This window comes from Scyliorhinus torazame, chromosome 10, assembly GCF_047496885.1.
Source record: "Scyliorhinus torazame isolate Kashiwa2021f chromosome 10, sScyTor2.1, whole genome shotgun sequence".
In the NCBI taxonomy this organism is placed as follows: Eukaryota; Metazoa; Chordata; class Chondrichthyes; order Carcharhiniformes; family Scyliorhinidae; genus Scyliorhinus; species Scyliorhinus torazame.
In genome coordinates this window covers 215,966,590-215,982,149 of record NC_092716.1, presented here as the reverse complement: position 1 = coordinate 215,982,149, position 15,560 = coordinate 215,966,590, and the positions used below count along the sequence as shown (strand labels likewise).

At 44.8% G+C, this 15,560-nt stretch overlaps 1 protein-coding gene across 3 annotated transcripts in view; it reads right to left on the bottom strand.

Moving 5' to 3' along the window:
• Window positions 1–2,588: 2,588 nt before the first annotated feature.
• pik3c2a (phosphatidylinositol-4-phosphate 3-kinase, catalytic subunit type 2 alpha) overlaps window positions 2,589–15,560 on the bottom strand; it is a 153,357-nt gene continuing 140,385 nt past the window's right edge. For all 3 annotated transcript variants that reach the window (XM_072466379.1, XM_072466378.1, XM_072466377.1), the window contains 4 exons: window positions 15,386–15,467; window positions 13,360–13,469; window positions 12,734–12,859; window positions 2,589–5,936 (listed from right to left, as the gene is read on the bottom strand). In XM_072466379.1, the coding sequence (XP_072322480.1) occupies window positions 5,754–5,936; window positions 12,734–12,859; window positions 13,360–13,469; window positions 15,386–15,467 (501 nt within the window). In that variant the 3' untranslated portion in view covers window positions 2,589–5,753. The remainder of the gene's footprint in view (window positions 5,937–12,733; window positions 12,860–13,359; window positions 13,470–15,385; window positions 15,468–15,560) is intronic.

The window sequence follows — 15,560 nt, the reverse complement described above, 5'->3', positions numbered from 1 at the left end:
ACTTTTTTGTTAAGATTGAGTACCCAATTCTTCTTTTCCAATTAATGGGTAATTAAGTGTGGCAATCCACCTACATTGTACATCTTTGGGTTGTGGGGGTGAGACCCACACTGACACGGAATGTGCAAACCCCACACGAACAGTGACCCATGCTGGGATTGAACTCGGGTTCTCGGCGCCTTGAGGCAGCAGTGCCAACTACTATGTAATGAAGTAACTTGAGGATTTACAGATGGTTCATATACCAGGATCCGTTTTGCTATTTCTGCTAACTGGGCCGCTGTGTGTGGTGTATCACACTCCATGCCCCCGCTCTGTGTTGTGGTGGGGACTGGTTCTCCCTGCGGAGCCGAGTCACTGGGCCTAGGACGGTTAGAACAAGGAGGGGGTAAGGCCCCTTGACTTCCTCCCAATCACCATATTCTTGTGCGGCTTTGTCCAGTACACCCCAATTTACTTCACCTTCCACTGTATTCTTTGATTCTACAGCTTCAAAGGTGTCAGTTGTGCCGTCAACCAATCTATCGCATGCTGACATCTTAAATGGTCAATGGTTTGATGTCAAAATATTTTACACTTTTGATGCAACGCTTTTACAGTTGCTTGTAATTTAACACATCTCTTATTCAATCTTTTTATTTCTTTTTGGGTGGAGCTTCATCCACGAACAGCTCGCTCTTTTTCCCGATGAGCTTTCCCAGTTTCCATTTGGAATTTGCTCAAATTTTGCAGCTTCCAACTAGTGTCTTAAATTTTCTATCTCCGTTTCTTTTAATTCTATTGCTATGGCTGCCTCTACACAGTCACCCAAGGCTGGAATTGCACCTGGTCCCGGGCACTATGAGGCAGCCATGTTAACCACTGTAGCACCTTGCTGTCTTGATGTAACAAACCTACTCTTGCCCTTGGTTCGCAGGCTGCTTTGGAAATGGCTGCACAAGGGGAAAAAGATTTTCAAGATGATCGGAGATCAATTCACATTCATTGCAAATTTACTGACCTCTCTATGGTGTCTCATTTGCAATGATAAATTTGAATCAAATAATGTTGTCAGACCTGCTGAGATTGTCCAGCATTTTCTGTTTTTTGTTTCAGACTTCAGCACCATCTGTTTTTAATCAAATCTTAAAGAGGTGTTTTGCCAACAAGCACAGTATCTTAGCTGAATATTATCCAGTTGGATCAACCCAAAAGATGGGGAGGAACTGAAGAATAAGGCAGAACTCACTCCAGCTGATTCCACCTCATGCAGATGTAGTTTGTCCAAGAGACGAGAAGCATGAAATGCCCAGGCTATTCATATCATAGGACTCAGAATCTTCGGCATGCCTCTGTTAACTTAAACAGAAAAAAAAATTTGAGGACAAACCTAGGATTTAAAAAAAACATGGCCTGTATCTTTACTTGTGCTGATAATTTTTGTTTTTAAAACAGTGTGCCTTGACACTCCATTCTGCTGCCTGATCTGGAACGCCTTCAGATAGGTGCTCCTGAACCTTCAATCTCTCTAAACAACTGTTCACCAACCTGTTGTTCCATGTTGATACTCTGATTTTATCCCCTTCTCAAGACCTTTTAAAAAATTTCATTTACAAGATGCAGCATCACTGGTGGTTTGGCTAGCATTTATTTTACATCCCCAAGCACCCTCGAGTAGGTGCTCGTGGGCTGCCTTCTTGAATCACTGCTGTCCCAGAGGGGTCAGTACACCCAAAGCACTGTGAGGAATAGAGAGTTCCAGGATTTTGGCTGACAGTGAAAGAATGGTGTTATATTTCCAATTCAGGATGGTGGTGTTATATTTCCAATTCAGGATGATGTGTGACCTGGAGGGGACCCTCCAGGCGGTGGTGTTCCCAGGTATCCATTACCCTGGTCCTTCCATATCATAAGAGTGTTGTGGACTTTGAAGATGCTGTCAAGTGAGCCTTGGTGAGTTACTGCAGTGTATCTTGTAGATGGTACACATGGCTGCCACTATTTATTGGTGGTGGAGGGAGTGAATGTTTGTGGAAGGGGTGCCAATCAACTGTGTTGCTTTGTCCTGGATGGTGTGGTTGCAGCTGAACTCTTCCAGGCAAGTGGAGAGCAATCCAGCACACTCTTTAAAAAAAATAAATTTAGAGTACCCAGTTCATTTTTTTTTTCCAATTAAAGGGCAATTTAGCATGGCCAATCCACCTCGCTTGCATATTTTTTTTGTTTTTGTTTGTGGGGGCGAAACCCACGCAAACACAGGGAGAATGTGCAAACTCCACACGGACAGTGACCCAGAGCCGGAATCGAACCTGGGACCTCGGCGCCGTGAGGCCACAGTGCTAATCCACTGTGCTGCCCTAATCCATCATACTCCTAACTTGTGCCTTGTAGATTGTGGACAAGCTTTGAAGAGAGGGGAGTTACTCGCCGCAGACTTCCTAGCCACAGATTCACCACCGCACTTTTTACATATGTGTTTGTGGCATTGTTTTCCACCCAGGCTTCTTCCCCCCGACTCGCCATTGGCACTTTTACCTGTGGGTTTTGATACCATATCCCCTCTCTCACTTAACCTTGTAACAACACAAGTCAGCAGATGTATAACCATGTGGTTTTGAAACTGACTTTATTAAAAACAAGTTACATATTTAATGCAGTTATGGAGTCACATTTAGTCCATTAGGATGTGGACAGGATTTGGATAGAAATACTGTACATCTTTACTAAGTAAAAAGATAAACATGATTTGGACATACATTTGGTTCTTAAGAGCTGACGACAATGTACATCAGTCAAGTCAACATCTTTGCTCCACAATGTTTCTTGTTCTGCTAACATACACACGTAATACAGTCACAGAATCAAGTAGTGATAATCACAATTAGTCCAATAGAGTGATATCCCCTCACCTACACTGGTCATTTGCAAAAATGTCACTGTCTCCCACTTAAGCAATAACCTGCAAAGAATTTATCATATAATCTCTGCAAATATTCACCTACACTGGTCATTTGCAAAAATGTCACTGTCTCCCATTTAAGCAATAACCTGCAAAGAATTTATCATATAATCTCCACAAATAAATTTTCAGTGATAGCATAGTTAATACAGAAAGGCAGTTAGTCATATTGCTTAAGGCTAAGTTTAGTTTCTCTCCGAGTCCTAAATTCAACCTATTGTAGTGGAAAAACATCTTCAGTTTCATTATGCAGCTGGTCTGAAGGAGCTTCGATTGACATGCTCCTATACATTTGAAAAACCTTTGCCACATTCACACCAATTTCTTGCAACTGTCAACTATTAATTTTAAATTGGTTATTTTTAAAGCGTTCATTAAAAGTGACTATTTAGAATTTTAAAATACAAGGACGAAGTAGTAGGTATTTACATTAAAAAGCAGCAGCAGTTCATTTTTGCCAAACAAAATAAAGTATGAGGAATTCCTTGTTCACACATTCAGTTAGAACAGTTGAACAAGGTGTATGGACTTAACAGGCAGTATTTGTAGAAATGGTTCACTATTTCTCCTACTGTTGAAAGAGAAAATTCAAGATGGTGTTCTTTCAATGGAATGAATATTTGTTTTTGGTTAGGCAAGTTAAGTTGATCTGAAAAACAGAGGAAACTTGGATGGTTAGAAACCACAGCCCTCAAGACTCATTTATTTATATGAATGACAACTGACACATGCCATTTTCATAATGTGAATTGAGCTGTATTAAATGCAACAGCTCATTTTTTTTTTTTTTTTTAGGTACAGGGGATGGGGACTGGGGCAGAAGGAGAGCTGCAGACATCTAACATTTGTACAGCTAAAAAGCATTTTACTTAGTCATCTATTAGGTCAACCGCAGCTCAACACAACATTGTAAGAGACAAAACACTACATGGTCAGTTTGTGCAAATTCATCTTATTCAGAGGTACCCGTGGTTACACAGGGCAACAGCAAGCTTGCAGGAACAATGATTCACAGATTTCTGTGAAGGCTCTTAACCTGCCAGTATTGTACATAATTTCAACTCTGCAGCAAAGGAAGACACATTGATATGAATAAATACAAAGCCCTTCCAGTTTTCTGTCATAAACAATTCTGCATTTCCACAGAGAGCTACAAGTCTTGCATCTGGAGCAGCAGCAACTGTAAGTGCTGCTAAAGGATTGCTGCACAACTTTTGTGAATTAAGCATCTTGTACAGGACAGTGGTAGGAAGGACAGATTTTAAAGAAAAAAATGTACAATAGCAAATACAGTTTCAAGTGCCAGCTTCCCTGGAATTGTTGTACATCTTTACTCTAAGAAACAAAGCACAATACAGTTAAAACTCATTATAGCAAATATTTCAATTGCACTTCTGTAGCTGACTAATCATCCTGCGACTATTTGATGTGGTGGAAGGTGCAGAATACAACCCCAAAACAGTGAACCAACTGTAATGTGCAAGCATCGGTGAAAGAGAGTCTAATTGGCTGTGAAATTGCCGCCTTATGCTTCTTCGTCAATGAAAAATTTCAGCAGAAATAATATCACATATCCACCAGGAGTGAGACACTTGCATTCATCTTTGATGTGCTTCTTAAATTACAACTATTCAGTTTTATATTTAAAAAGCTTTGAGGACTTAATTTATCTGCTTAGGTTTTATTTGGTTAAGTTCTACTTTACTGCACTTGAGACAATGCCCTGTGCTGTAACAGAAATAACTTAAAAGTAACTTCTAAAAAAATACATTTGAGATATATTTCATGAATTGCCAAAACCTTTGAAATGTTGCTAGCAGTAATACTTAGATAAATGACTGAAACCACAGTATCCTTCAACTTACACTTTGGACTTATAGTAAAAGTATGATAGTATAAGATTTAGTTAAATTCATAATTTCACCCTAACCTTAGTTGTTCATCATAAACTTCACATCTCACAACAGAGATTTAATGATCCACCTGTGAAATTGTGGGCAGTTGTGCAATCTTTCTATGCACACGTTTTGTACATGTGTTTGCACTTGCATGCACTCATGTCTGTTACAGTGGTTATTAGTTCTTAATCTCCTCCAATGATAAAAAAAATCCTTTGACCTGGGGAGTGCCACTACTACAAATGAACAGTGTCCCTACACAGGTCACAGCAAACAGTGGTTTGGCTGTGTACAAAACTGAAGAAAACCTGCTTTAACTTCCAGATTACAATGTAAAGTACAGAATAGTGTTTACAGAAATAGCATTTTCCTAATTTGAATCTTCATTCTACATGCGTACTACACAAAAAACCCAAGGGGGACGATCATTTGCATCCTTTTCCATTCAGTTCCACCTAAAGCAGTCCAGTATTGTGCAATTATGGCAATATAATGCCTTAGTGGCTAATTTCATTTGTGCTGTTCCCCAGGAAAAGGTATATGCTTTTCAGAAAGTCAGTGAACTTAGCACCTTTAATATTATTGAAAGTTTGCAGCTGTAATAGAGGAAGGCACCATTTCTTGCTAACAAGCAGTGAAGTGCTTCGATATTTTAGTTTTTGGCACACGCAATTTCCCACCATCCTTTAATCTTGAAATATTCAAAAAGAGATATAAAATGAAGGCGACACTAAGTGCATGCAACCAATTTTTTCTGTGATTTATCAAATAGATTGGTCCACTGGTAATGTGTGCAGCTGGAATTTGCTGTTTGTCCACAGTTAAATGTTTCTTTCAAGTATAAAAAAATGCAGGGGTTCAGCTTAGGCTTTTCTTTTGCCACATGTTCCACTTCCACATACTTTGAGGGCTGGGTGTTACGCATTGGACGCAGCAGTTAGTTTGTACCAGTTAATGGTTTCCTTGCTCAAATCAAACTCTTTCAGATTTAACGTAAGACCACCCAAGTAAATATTTTCTCTCAATGACTCTGCGCTCAACACACTCAGCTGTAATTCTCTCTGTTCAAGTAATTCTTTACTGTATCCGCTGTACACCAACTAAAAGGGGAGAGAAAAAATACACTTTATGGAACTGAAATTGCACATCAAGTACTCTTCAATGTATTCACCTTCTATGGCTAGCAACTAACTTCGTTCACTGCTCCTGAATGCTACAAGTGATTTGAAGGATATTTCTCTATTAATAATCTGCAAGATGACTCGAGGAATTTTAGATAGGTGGGTAGATGGATTGGCCACGCTAAATTGGCCCTTAATTGGAAACAATTAATTGGGTACTTAAAATGTTTAAGACTTCCGGGTGCAGCGATGACCAGCTAAGTCACACGTTTCGGTACCTCCTGTTTTAACGGACTTTTGGGCTCTTTTCGAGAGTCCCAACGGCAATTTTCGAAGGCTAAACCCACTGTGAGGCGACATAGAAGGGAGTCCCCCCGGATGTGAATGGACAGAAGAGATAATAGTGGCCAGATTGCGGAGGATCCTCTGGAGCAGCGGCAAAGAAGGGAAGTGAGAAGCAAGATGGCGGCGGAGGGAGGCCAGTTAGTATGGGGCCTGGAACAGCAGGAGCTCTTCCGGCGATGTGTGGAGGTGCTCAAGAAGGAGGTGCTGGCGCCGATGCTGCAGGCGATTGAGGGGTTAAAGGAGGCGCAGAAGACCCAAGAGTTGGAGCTCCGCGGAGTGAAGGCAAAAGCGGCCGAAAATGATGACGAGATACAGGGCTTGGTGGTGAAGGCGGAGACGCACGAGGCATTGCATAAGAGGTGTATGGAGAGACTGGAAGCCCTGGAAAATAGCTCGAGGAGGAAGAACTTAAGAATCTTGGGTCTTCCCGAAGGGGCAGAGGGAGCGGACGTTGGGGCGTATGTGAGCACGATGCTCCATACCTTAATGGGAGCTGAGGCCCCGACGGGCCCCCTGGAAGTGGAGGGAGCGTACCGAGTCCTCGTGAGAAGACCAAAGGCAGGAGAAATACCTCGAGCAATAGTGGTGAGGTTCCACCGCTACAAGGACAGGGAGATGGTCCTGAGATGGGCTAAGAAGACACGGAGTAGCAGGTGGGATAACGCGGTGATCCGCGTGTATCAGGATTGGAGTGCTGAGGTGGCGAGAAGGAGGGCGAGTTTCAATCGGGCCAAGGCGGTGCTCCACAAGAGGAAAGTGAAATTCGGAATGTTGCAGCCGGCAAGACTGTGGGTTACACACCAGGGTAAACACCACTACTTCGAGATGGCAGAGGAGGCGTGGACATTTATTGAAGAGGAGAAGTTGGACTAGATTTGAGAAAGAGTGAAATGAAGTAGCGAGGTGGTGGCAAGGGACTGTGAATCAGATGGGGGAAAATTTTCTTTCCCCTCGAAGGGGGGACACACACGAAGAAATGTGGGCGCCGGTGGGGGAGGGGAGGGGGAAGGGGAGAGGGAGCTGCGCCATTAGGGGCGGGGCCGAGAGGGAAGCGCGGGCCTTGTTCCCGCGATGGAAATTGTGGCGGGAAAAGGGGGCGCAGGAAGGAGGGGGGCCTCACATAATGGGAGGCTAAGGATAAACGGGGGAAGCCGAGGTCAGCCAGAGTTTGCTGACTTCCGGAAGCAATATGGGGGGAGCAACTAAGCTAGAGAGGGATCTAGCGAGGGGGGGGGGGGGGGGGGGGGGGGGGTAACTGGGTTGCTGCTGCTAAGGGGAAGGGGGAGCTGTTACGGGATGGGATGGTTGGGACGGGAGGGCACCGTCCGGGGATAAGCGGGTGCGTGGGAACCGGGTGAGGAGCTGGTCTAAAAAAGGGGATGGCTAGTCGACGGGGGGGGGGGGGGGTAAAGAGCCCCCCAACCCGGTTGATCACGTTGGAACGTGGGAGGGTTGAATGGGCCGATTAAGAGGGCAAGGGTACTTGCGCACCTAAAGAAGCTAAAGGCAGACGTGGTCATGCTTCAGGAGACACACCTGAAACTGGCGGATCAGGTCAGATTAAGAAAAGGATGGGTGGGACAGGTATTCCACTCGGGCTTGGATGCGAAAAATAGAGGGGTGGCAATACTGGTGGGGAAACGGGTATTGTTTGAGGCGAAGACCATAGTGGTGGACAGTGGGGGTAGATACGTGATGGTGAGTGGCAGATTGCAAGGTGAGGCGGTGGTGCTGGTGAACGTATATGCCCCGAACTGGGATGACGTGAACTTTATGAAGCGTATGTTGGGGCGCATCCCGGATCTGGAGATGTGAAAGTTGGTAATGGGGGGGGGGGGGGGGGACTTCAACACGGTGCTGGACCCAGGGCTGGACCGGTCCAGATCTAGGACCAGGAGGAGGCCGGCAGCGGCCAAGGTGCTTAAGGGCTTTATGGAGCAGATGGGAGGAGTGGATCCCTGGAGATTTACTAGACCAAGGAGTAAAGAGTTTTCCTTCTCCCATGTCCACAAAGTGTACTCCCGGATAGACTTCTTTGTCCTGGGAAGGGCGCTGATCCCGAAGGTGGCAGGAATGGAGTATTCGGCTATAGCCATTTCAGATCATGCCCCACATTGGGTAGATCTGGAAGTAGGAGAGGAAAAGGAGCAGCGCCCACTCTGGAGATTAGATATGGGACTGTTGGCGGACGAGGGGGTATGTGTATGGGTGAGGGGATGTATTGAAAGGTACCTAGAGATCAATGATGACGGAGAGGTCCAGGTGGGAGTGGTCTGGGAGGCGCTGAAGGCGGTGGTTAGAGGGGAGCTGATCTCCATAAGGGCCCATCAGGGGAAACAAAAGGGTAAAGAAAGGGAGAGATTGTTGGGGGAGATTTTGAGGGTGGATAGGCAATATGCGGAGGCTCCAGATGAAGGGCTATACAGGGAAAGACGGAGATTGCACACGGACTTTGACTTGTTGACCACGGGTAAGGCGGAGGCACAATGGAGGAAGGCACAGGGAGTGCAGTATGAATATGGAGAGAAGGTGAGCCGGCTGCTGGCCCAACAGCTTAGGAAGAGGGGGGCGGCGAGAGAGATCGGAGGGGTTAGAGACGAGGAGGAAAAGATGGAACGGGGAGCGGAGAGGGTGAACGAGGTGTTTAAGGTATTTTACGAGAGGCTATATAAGGCTCAACCCCCGGAAGGGAAAGAGGGAATGATGTGTTTCCTAGACCAGCTGGAGTTCCTGAAGGTTGAGGAACAGGAGATGACAGGACTGGGAGCGCAGATTGAGGTGGAGGAGGTGGTAAAAGGAATTGGGAACATGCAGGCAGGGAAGGCCCCGGGACCGGATGGGTTCCCGGTGGAGTTCTATAGGAAATACGTGGACCTGCTGGCCCCACTTCTGACGAGAACCTTTAATGAGGCTAGGGAAAGGGGGACACTACCCCCGACGATGTCGGAGGCGACGATATCGCTGATCCTGAAAAGAGACAAAGACCCGCTGCAGTGCAGGTCATACAGGCCTATTTCCCTCTTGAACCTAGATGCCAAGCTTTTGGCCAAGGTGATGGCGACGAGGATAGAGGACTGTGTCCTTGGGGTGGTGCATGATCAACAAACGGGGTTTGTTAAAGGGAGGCAATTGAATGCTAATATACGGAGGCTTTTGGGGGTGATGATGATGCCCCCACCGGGGGGGGGGGGGCGGAGATAGTGGTGGCGATGGATGCAGAGAAAGCATTTGATAGAGTGGAGTGGGACTACCTGTGGGAAGTATTGAGGAGATTTGGATTTGGAGAGGGGTTCATTAGATGGATTCAGCTCCTGTACAGGGCCCCGGTGGCAAGTGTGATTACAAATAGGCAACGATCTGACCACTTCCGACTATATAGGGGTACAAGACAGGGATGTTCCCTGTCCCCGTTACTGTTTGCGTTGGCAATTGAGCCATTGGCCATAGCGCTGAGGGGCTCTAGGAAGTGGAGGGGGTACTTAGGAGGAGAAGAGCATCGGGTGTCATTATACGCGGATGATTTGTTGTTGTATGTCGTGGACCCAGTGGAGGGGATGCCTGAGATAATGCAGACACTCAGGGAGTTTGGAGAATTTTCAGGATATAAATTGAATATGGGGAAGAGTGAACTGTTTGTGACGCACCCCGGGGAACAGGGCAGGGGAATAGACGATTTACCGTTGAGGAGGGTAATAAGAGATTTCAGGTATTTAGGGATCCAGGTGGCCAGGAACTGGGGAACCTTGCATAAGCTTAACTTGGCACGACTGGTAGAGCAGATGGAAGAGGACTTTAGGAGGTGGGACATGGCGCCCCTGTCATTGGCGAGCAGGGTGCAGGCGGTTAAAATGGTGGTCCTTCCGAGGTTTCTTTTTGTGTTCCAGTGCCTCCCTGTACTGATTACAAAGGCCTTTTTTAAGAAGGTGGACAAGAATATTATGAGCTTTGTGTGGGCTGGAAAGACCCCAAGAGTAAAGAGGGGGTTCCTGCAGCGCAGTAGGGACAGAGGGGGACTGGCACTGCCGAGTCGAAGTGATTATTATTGGGCCGCCAACATGTCAATGATATGTAAGTGGATGAGGGAAGGGGAAGAGGCGGCGTGGAAAAGACTGGAGATGGCGTCCTGTAGGGGAACTAGCTTAAAAGCACTGGCGAAGGCGCCGTTACCATTCTCCCCGAAAAAATACACCACAAACCCAGTGTTGGTGGCAACTCTGAAAATTTGGGGGCAGTGGAGATGACATAAGGGAGTGACGGGTGCCTCAGTGTGGTCCCCGATAAGGAAGAACCATAGGTTCGTCCCCGGAAGGATAGATGGGGGATTTAAATCTTGGCAGCGAGCAGGAATTGCGAAATTGAAGGACTTGTTCTTAGACGGGACGTTCGCGAGTCTGGGAGCACTGACAGAAAAATATGGGTTGCCACCTGGGAATGCATTTCCCTATATGCAAGTGAGGGCATTTGTGAGGCAACAGGTGAGGGAATTTCCGCAGCTCCCGGCGCAAGAGATCCAGGACAGTGAGATTTTGGGGGCATGGGTGGGTGATGGTAGGGTGTCAGATATATATAGGGAAATGAGAGACGAGGGGGAGACAATGGTAGAGGAGCTGAAGGGAAAATGGGAGGAGGAGCTGGGGGAAGAGATTGAGGGGGGGCTGTGGGCAGATGCCCTAAGTAGGGTAAACTCTTCGTCCTCATGTGCCAGGCTCAGCCTGATACAATTCAAGGTTCTACACAGGGCGCATATGACGGGAGAAAGGCGGAGTAGATTTTTTGGAGTGGAGGATAGGTGCGGGAGATGCGCGGGAAGCCCGGCGAACCACACCCACATGTTTTGGTCATGTCCGGTATTGCATGGATTCTGGGTGGGTGTGGCAAAAGTGATCTCGAAGGTGGTGGGGGTCCGGGTCAAACCAAGCTGGGGGTTGGCTATATTTGGGGTTGCAGATGAGCCAGGAGTGCAGGAGGCGAGAGAGGCCGACGTGTTGGCCTTTGCGACCCTAGTAGCCTGGCGAAGGATTCTACTTATGTGGAAAGAAGCTAAGCCCCCGGGTGTGGAGGCCTGGATCAACGACAGGGCAGGGTTTATAAAACTGGAGCGGATAAAATATGCGTTAAGAGGTTCGGCTCAGGGGTTCACCGGGCGGTGGCAACCGTTCCTCGACTATCTCGCAGAGCGATAAGAGAAAATAGGAAAGGCAGCAGCAGCAACCCAGGGGGGAAGGGGGGGGGGGGGGGGGCTCATTTAGGTATTCAGGGGGTTTTGTGTGTGTTTTTATATTAGTTATTTATATTTGATTTCACAAAGTTACTATTTTAGTTATTATTTCTGTTGTTTCTTATTTTGTTGTTGGCAGTTGCCGTTAGTTAGCATATTATTTATTTAAAAAACGATGTATATATTATTACAAAGTTGTAAAATGGGAAATTTTTGTTTGATCGAAAAACTTTAATAAAATATATTTTTTAAAAAAAATGTTTTTTTAAAATGCTTCGTCGAAACATAATTTACTCTGTGTGGAAAACCAATCTGTATTTGGGTTGCGAGTGTTTGATGAACAATGTTAAGGGGTGATATGACACATATTTGGGCAGCACGGTGGCACAGTGGTTAGCACTGCTGCATCACAGCTCCAGGGTCCCAGGTTCAATTCAGGCCTCGGGTGACTGTGTGGTGTTTGCACGTTCTCCCAGTGTCTGCATTGGTTTTCTCCGGGTGCTGTGGTTTCCTCCCACATTCCAAAGATGTGCAGGTTAGGTGGATTGGCCATGATAAATTGCCCCTTAGAATCCAAAGGTTAGGTGGTATAACTGGGTTACGGGGATAGGGTGGAGGCGTGGGCTTAAGTAGGGTGCTCTTTCAAGGGCTGGTGTAGATTCGATGGGCCGAATGGCCTCCTTCTGCACTGTAAATTCTATGATTCTAACTGCCAACAGATTAAGATGGATCGGGGTGTTCCATTCAGTTAGACAATGCATTCAAGGCAACAACAGCACAATCTCAGAAGAGAGGGGCCTTGTCCAACATGCAGGGAGTGGGAAATCAGCCAGAAAATTCAAACATTTAGGGTAGTAATTTTTTTTCCAGTGAAGGATTAATTACCATTGCTGAGAAGTCAGCCTTTTCAGCCCAGCAAACATATCCAAATTCACTGACATTGGACACCAATTCACTGCAGTATGCACAGCTAACCAGAAGATGGTATTTCACACCATGCTTCTTGCCTAGATTGTGATATTCTCAGGTTCTTGCACAGGCATATCTAAAATTCTGCACCTGGCACTCCTAGAAATTGTATTGTAATTATTGTTCTTCAGAATCTGAACCACTAATTTGTTCAAACAGTAAACTTTCTTAAAAAGGGACACTTGTTTAGAAGCTCAAAATTGAAACTACAGGAAATACCAGAATACAACGTGCTGATGCTTACCATTTCATTGTAAGTTGGGTTTTGAGTTTTCCTTGATACCTTGGTTTTGTGCTTGGTTATTTTATGTGGATCAGGAAGCAAATAGGTTTTTACATAAGGGTTCGGGTCTGCTCCATCCTCAGTTACCTGGAGTCAGAAACATGAAATACACTAAGCACAAGATGACACCACGCTAAATACCAAATGTTTTGTTAGTCACATGCTTGTATAAAACTCCAAGCTTGAATGCTCATTAATGATATCTCACATTACATTCTGCAAAGTTGACTCCCAAGGTTTGCATTTTTGAAATACTTCAAAAGGCAGGAATACAGATAAACTAAGATTAATTGTTTCCAATGGAGAAGTGAAGAAATAAAAATGAAAGAGGGCAAGTCAATGTAGATGAGAGTTGAGTGAATGGGGAGAGTGTATGTATGAGGAAAGGGAAATTAAGGGTGTATATGGGGTGTGTAAAGGCTGAGATCGAGCATGCATATTGATCTAATGTTATCAAATTGACCATGGGGGGGGGGGGGGGGGGGGGGGGGGGCAAATTTCATGTGATTATGATGCATGTACAAGGCAAACAGTTTGAGAGCACTCCTGGAAGCTAGTGCTCAACTCAGTGTATGGCGGTTACTTACCAGATCTCTGATGTGCATTACCATAATGAACAGTGTGTTGTTTCTGTATGAAATAGACAGCTTAACCTCTCCTCCCACTTGACCGGTGTTGGGACTTGGCAGAACAATTTCTATATAGATACAAATGTAAAGAAAATGCATATTATACATGGGAAAGATACCCATTGTAATACACCCCAATGTGATCGATCATGAAACAGCATCTTCAAACAATATTGTCCGTCTATAATCAGAGCTTTCGACAGTCAAATTTTAAATAAAAAATCATTTTGTTTTGACTCAAAACAAAATTTCTCTTGGACAATCAGGCTTCTCTCAGTAACTCAAACTGGAGGCTTTGAAATTTCCACTGTTATATACCCTAACTGGTGTTCTATTGTCGAATGTCAGCTCGGGAGGCAGAACAAAACATGGTGTCTGAACCCTATAGAAATGATAACGGAGAAAAAATTTATAAAAGGAAAGGGAAAAAAAGTCAGCCATGACTGGAGTCTCAGATTGTATTCAGGTTGATACTGGAATAGGATAGGACTGGGGTAGTAGTGTGACCTACGTCAAGCAGGTTGTTCACATCCACTGGGCTCAAGCAGGTCGTTCACATCCACTGGGCTCAAAAGGAGTTTGTGAGGTTGGTGAAGTGCTAGCGAGTCACCAGTAGTCAATGAATCAGATCCCTAGCTTGGACCGTTGCCTGCAGGAGCAAGGGCTGAAAATTGCTCAAAATCGTAAACACATGGAAGATGCTGCAGTGAAATGTGATTACACTCAAGTACCAAAAGGAGAAAAAGTCAATCAGCGTGCAAATAAAGATCAGGGTTACAAAGAGAAGATGAAGGTTTCAGAAGCGAAAGAAAAACAATCTGAATGAACTTTAGGATTCTTTTTCTCCTTCCTAATTCTCCTCTTCTTCCTCTGTATCCTTTTCTGAACAGCAGTTACAGCTCCTGGTGTGATGCCAGCCCTTTAATACAATATTTTATGTCAGGCAGCAGAATTCCTGCCCGAGCCTCGGAAGCAACTAATTTCCATTGTTTAGGATCGCTAACCGCCCCCCTCCCCACTCCCACTTTAGACTATACAAAACAAAGCTTCTAGATGTTCCTTTAAATAAAATGGAAAAACATTAAGGTTAAATAGGTAAAAATGCACTATTTCAACAATTTTGCTTTAATCTTTGTCCCCAATTCTAGCTTTGCCTGCTGTCAGAAGTGGAATAGTAGAGTGCAAAGATGATCAACAGTCTTGGGGTATGGTTGATGAACTGATTCATATGGAGGATTTAGAATCAATTCCAAGGTTCCTTTGCAGACAGCTCACTCGGCCTTTAAAGAGAGATTCTCCGCAATTGTGGAACAGTATCTAAAATGCGTTCATCTGGGTCAAAATTTTACAGGAATGTTAATGAAGCCCCACTTTATAATTCAATTTTGCACGCAAGAGCAGAGGTTAATCTAGCTGCGGATGTATTTTTGCAAGTCTATCACATTATGGCTTCCTTAGAAGTTGAATTGTTTTGTACTTTGGTAAACTGTTTGACGAAAAGATGTTGACCTGTTGAGGAAATTTATCGAATGTAAAAATGCTACCCACAGATTTTAGAATAGAAATCTGTATGAAGCCATCACATTAATAAGAACACTGTTGTTACCTGTAGCAATTTCTAGAGGTGTACAAAATAAGATTATAAAACCACTGCACACCATGACCGAGGAGTAACCGTAATAAGTTACTGAGGATGGCAAAGGTTACCAGTGTTTCTGCTAGATACTTCAGTTAAGAAAGTCTTACAGGAGCATGAAAGCATGTCAAGTTTGCAAGATACCAAGTGGGATTTCAAAATATCAAAAACTTAACAGGTTGGAACACAGAAATAAAAACACAGAAGATATGCATGTTGAGGCAAGATGTCATGTTCTAAGTTGTTTAACATTGCATCACCAAATCTTGATAGGTGGCATGACCACAACTGAACAGAAAAACAAGACACATGTGTCCGCTCAACAGAATAAAATGATTTGTGCATTACCTGAGGGCTTGACCAATCCATCAATTCCTTCAGCCTTCTCATCCCGGCCCAGCGGGCGGAAGAAGGTGTAGATTAGATCACACTGAAGGCAGCAATGGAAAATAAGGTTTTACATTTCAGCTATAAACTTTATACAGTACACAGAGCAAAAGGCACTAAGCAGAGAGAGGGAGCA